The sequence below is a fragment of the Cornus florida genome, unplaced genomic scaffold (assembly GCF_030987335.1).
Source record: "Cornus florida cultivar Cherokee Brave unplaced genomic scaffold, ASM3098733v1 CherokeeBrave_3.0.0_Hap2_Chr10, whole genome shotgun sequence".
NCBI classification, from domain to species: Eukaryota; Viridiplantae; Streptophyta; class Magnoliopsida; order Cornales; family Cornaceae; genus Cornus; species Cornus florida.
This window is the reverse complement of record NW_026775580.1, coordinates 89,179,937-89,185,036: the sequence shown is the minus strand read 5'-3', so window position 1 is coordinate 89,185,036 and position 5,100 is coordinate 89,179,937. Positions and strand designations below refer to the sequence as shown.

At 38.1% G+C, this 5,100-nt stretch overlaps 2 protein-coding genes across 2 annotated transcripts; one reads left to right on the top strand and one right to left on the bottom strand.

The window, feature by feature from the left end:
* The first annotated feature begins 319 nt into the window (after window positions 1-319).
* On the top strand, window positions 320-2,069 carry LOC132279955 (early nodulin-93-like). Its single transcript, XM_059782032.1, has 4 exons — window positions 320-487; window positions 1,310-1,371; window positions 1,778-1,853; window positions 1,938-2,069. Exons 1-4 carry the CDS (start codon window positions 397-399, stop codon window positions 2,036-2,038), a joined length of 330 nt encoding a protein of 109 aa, XP_059638015.1. The 5' UTR covers window positions 320-396; the 3' UTR covers window positions 2,039-2,069.
* A 72-nt stretch (window positions 2,070-2,141) lies between these two features.
* LOC132279954 (pentatricopeptide repeat-containing protein At1g08070, chloroplastic) lies at window positions 2,142-4,775 on the bottom strand. Its single transcript, XM_059782030.1, has one exon. The coding sequence runs from the start codon at window positions 4,473-4,475 to the stop codon at window positions 2,271-2,273; it is 2,205 nt and encodes a 734-aa protein (XP_059638013.1). The 5' UTR covers window positions 4,476-4,775; the 3' UTR covers window positions 2,142-2,270.
* Between the last annotated feature and the right edge of the window lie 325 nt (window positions 4,776-5,100).

Genomic DNA, 5,100 nt, shown 5'->3' with positions numbered 1-5,100 from the left:
CACACCTAAAAAACTAGCACCCCCTGTTACACACTACCACCTAAAAAGAAGAAAAACATAAAATCCCTCCAAAAACTACGGGCGTAATTGGGACAGGGCAACAAGAATCAACCGACCATAACAGAAGCCGAGGTGAAAATTTGAAAACAAGTGTCTCTGACGCTAGAAATCATCTGAAACCATCCAACTCTATCCCACCACCTGAACCTCTCTCTCTCTCACCAACTACTACTGCCACCATCAAAAATGCCTTTAAATATCCAAACTCACCCTTTACTCCTCTTCATGCACGCCTTCAAAAACCTTCTCGATCAATTTTCTCTCATCACAAACCACTTTAATTTTCACCTTAATTTCTTTTGATAATTTCTTTAACTGGCTTTTCTACTCTCTACAATGGCCAAAAATGTTGCTCAGTCTCCTCTTGAAAGAAACAGCTTGGCTTCATTCGACCAAAAGCTAGCCATGGCCAAGCGTTGTTCTCATGGTACATTTTATCTCTCTTGTTATCAAGTATGATGATATTCCCAATTTTTAATTTTTTATTTATTTTTGATAGGATTGGTTCACGGGATCATTGTAAAGTGCACCTCACACGGATTAATAAAATTCCGATTATATCTGCGAGCGTGATCCTTAAGGAATCATTTACACTTAAGAGAAATCAATTCTGATAGTGTTAGAGTCCAAATCTTTTTCAACTAGGCTAACTCTTTGGAATTTTATTTATTTATTTTTTATTTTTGTTTTTATTTTACACTTTGCCATCTACTTATTTACACTAAAACTTACACTTTTGACTTTGAGAGATAAAAGGGATAACACAAATTAAACTATATATATATATATCTCTATACATACATGTTTGTGGTGCATATATACTTAGTTCATTGAGGAAGTTTTGGTACTTGATGGTCCCAATGTATATACTAGTTGGTACTGCTAGCAAGAAAAGTGTCATGCTTTTCCCAATTGCATGTATAAAGTTTAGGCCCTCAGCTTTTTTTATAAAAAAAGGTATTGTCTACTGATATTTTCTGGAAAAATATATGTGTATTGAGTTGAAGCTTTGAGCATTTGACTGATCTTACAGTCAACATTGATGATTATTAGTGGGTCATATATAGAAGGCCACGTGACTTGGTGCTAGAAACTATCATTATTTTTTAATTTAATTATATAGTACTTATTTCTCATCAAGAAATATCTTAAACTGATTTAATTAATTCCCTTAATTTTAACAGAACTATTGTTTTAATATCCTTACTAACTCTGGTTTTATTTTTATTTTTCCCAATTGGAACTACAGAGGGGGTTATCTCCGGAGCTAAAGCTGCTATTGTTGCTAGTATTGCCACTGCTATACCAACTGTAAGTCTTTTCTCTAACAATTACTCTCTTCCCGGTTCTTTTTACTTGTATACACACACACACAAACAAAAAGAATAAGATTTATGATCTTCAATATAAAGTAAGATTTATGATTTATTAATTTTATTAAAATATTTTATACACTAATTTTCATTATTAAAAGAACAACGAATGAGGCTCTCTCTTTAATACATTCAAGTATAACCTAAATGCATCCAAAAAAAGGGTCGGTTTAGCAAATTTGTATCATACTCGGCTTAAATAATCATTACTCTTATTTAGGAAAAAAAATAATAATAATCATTACTCTTATTTAGGAAAAAAAATAAATAAATAATCATTACTCTTGCTACTAATAATTTGACCACTTTTAACACTGTGGACTGATGACATTTTGAACATGCAGTTGGCTAGTGTGAGGATGCTGCCTTGGGCTAAAGCCTATCTGAATCCTACTGCTCAAGCTCTCATAATCTCCACAGGTTAATTATTCTCTCTACTATCACCATACCTTCATCTTTCTTGTTATTTTCTTTCGTGCTAATGAAAAATGTGACTGATGACAGCGGCTGGGGCGGCATATTTCATAGTCGCAGACAAGACTGTTTTGGCATCTGCACGGCGAAACTCCTTCAAGAATGGCTCAGTCTCTATCACCCAACCATGATCACTAGCTTAGCACTAAAATCGATCTTAACGTACGCTAAATGTACTCAAATTGAACTTTAATGCAATTTGATATATATGTAATATGGCCCGCCTTCTTAATATAAATAAAGATAGAGATCTGGTTTCAACAACATTATGGTTTTCACATAGTAATTGTTAATTAGAGTGAACTGTATATATATTATTACAATTTCCTCACCAATAATCAATTTTAAATGATACAAACTAGTTCACCAATAGTCCATGCATGAACAAGAACCATCCTTGAAATGGTGGAAACGATTACGATCCCTAGCGATAATTTCTCTGTTAAAGATCTTTGATATCAGTTTTGTTGCCGAATGACAATTACCACACACGCGAAGATTCTTCACAATTCTGATTGTTGTCCCCGGCTTTGTACTGATCAACCCGAAAGCAATTGCCAACCTCTCACTGTGTTGAGACAATGTCCCTTCCTTCCATTTCTCGTCAATGTCATAAAGCACCTCAGATGTATCGCACACATGCCCTGCCATCTCCAAAAGACTGTCTATTTCATCCAACATCTTGTATATATCGTCACTCTGTGGATGTGTTTCGTCACTCACGAGAAACTCATGAACAACACTATTAACTTCAATGGAGGTACAACCAGGGAGCTTCTTCATTCCCTTGTCATTTAGCATGGTTCTTATTGTTGCTACATTCTCCCATCGACCAGCTCCAGCATAGATGTTTGATAAGAGCACATAAGCCCCAGCGTTTTCGGGCTCCAATTCAAAGAGTTGGCTGGCAACATATTCGCCCAATTCGATATTCCCATGAACTCTACAAGCCCCGAGTAGAGAACCCCAGATGGCACCATCTGGTTTCATCTCCATATTCTTGACCAGATCCTTTGCTTCGTCAAACAGCCCAGCTCGGCCAAGGAGATCTATCATACATCCATAGTGTTGCAATTTCGGTATGATATTGTAATCTTGGATCATTGAAATAAAATATTGGCGGCCAAGATCAACCAAACCGCCATGGCTACAAGCTGATAGAACACTGACAAAGGTAATGTCATCTGGTTTGAATCCTTCGATGGCCATTTCTGAGAAAAGCTTGAGGGCTCCAAGTGCATTCCCGTGCATGGCTAGCCCTGATATCATTGCATTCCAAGAAGCCAAAGTTTTAGGTTCAATACCATTAAATATATGTCGTGCTGCCTCTATATTTCCACATTTGGCATACATATCAATGAGACCTGTCCAGAGAGAAGTGTTATGTAGATTATGATAGTTCTTGTCTATATAGGCATGAATCCATTTGCCAAGATCAAGAGCACCCAAGTGAGCACAAGCTGGAAGTATGCTTAAGAGGGTGACATCATTAGGCTCATCACTTGATTGCTGCATTTGCCGGAAAAGAGCCAAGGCTTCTTTATAGCTGCTCATATGAGTATAACCGCCTATCATAACATTCCATGAGATCAGATCTCTCCTATGTAGACCATCAAATAATCTGCGAGCTGTGCTCAGATCACCACACTTCGAGTACATGTCAATAAGTGCATTAACAAGCCGAAGATTGGAGCCAAGTCCATGGTCATCAATCCAAGACCTAACCCGATTTCCCAAGTCAAGTGACCCTGACTGAGCACAAGCGGAGAGGACACTCACCAAAGTGCTTTCATCCGGTCTTACATTTACTATTTGCATCTCCTGAAAGAAAGCCAATGCCTCTTCAAATCGGCTACTTTGTGCATAACCCGCAATCATAGCATTCCATGAAACCACATCTCTGATAGGAATTTCATCAAACAGCTGACGAGCATCATCCAAATAGCCCTTGGATATATACCCACTTATCAATGCTGTAAAAGAAACAGCATCCCTAAAGGAACTCTTATCAAACACCAATCGTGCATTACCCAATTCACCATTTTGGGCATACATGTTTATAAGGGAAGTATGTACATAAACATCACACTCAAGTCCAAACTTCAAAACATGTCCATGGATTTGCTTCCCCTCAGGAGTCGCCGTGGCTTTCGCGCAAGACTTCAAAAGGAAAGGAAATGTATACGAATTCGGTTCAACGCCTGATAAGAGCATATGGATGTAAACATCCATAGCTAGAATCGGTGAGGAGCTCAACGAGTAACCTCGAATTATGGTGTTCCAAATAATGTGATTGGGTTCTTCAATTGAATCAAAGATTGAGAGGGCATACGAGAGGTTACCAGAAGGGTTAACAGCACAAAACTCGACGAGCTTGCTCAGTGCAAATTGGGTGTTGTGGAGGCCAGTTTTGATGATTTGAGAGTGAATTTGCTTCAAATTTTCGATGCTTTTGCATTTAGAGAGGAGAGCTAGAGATGGGTGGTTATGGAGAGGCTTGTATGGAGGATCCGAGGCGGAGAGGACGTGGAGATTGGAGGGAATGGCAAGTGAAGAAGAGAGTGACATTTTTTTTTTTTGGGTTCTAGTGTTGTAGCGTTGAAATGGAGACTGATAAGAAGCGTGAAAATCTGAAATATGGTTGACAGTTATTTCAGTTATAACATTACCCGCCAAAAAGAACTGTCCTACAAGAAAGTTTCGTGTTCTTCCTAAAAAAACGTATAGTATAGTACTTGATGGTAGTCATCATTACATCTTAGCCGACCGAAATACTGTCGGACAATGCATTTCCGATCGACTCCGTCGGATGCCTTCTCCGAGAAAGTGTCCGCTATAAGTTCAGGGCCGGCCCTGACCTAAGGCAACCAAGTCGGTCACCTAGGGCTTCAAAATTTATGGGGCCTCAAAATTTATACAGGCCTATGGATGATGGGCCACCCAAAAAAAAAAAAAAAAAAATGACTCTGTGTTTATGGGGCCTCAAAATTTATAGGCCCCAGATATTTTTTTCTCTGGGTTTATTGTTTTCACATTGCATAGTCGGCCCACTTCATTATTTTGCTAACAAGTGCCTATGTGTTGTCTGAGATCTTTCATTCATTCATTGAATTGGTTAATTTGGCTTATTATGTTTTTCAATCTATTAGATTTTGTGGCACCTCATTGTATTATCCTTCATGGGTTTTGCTTG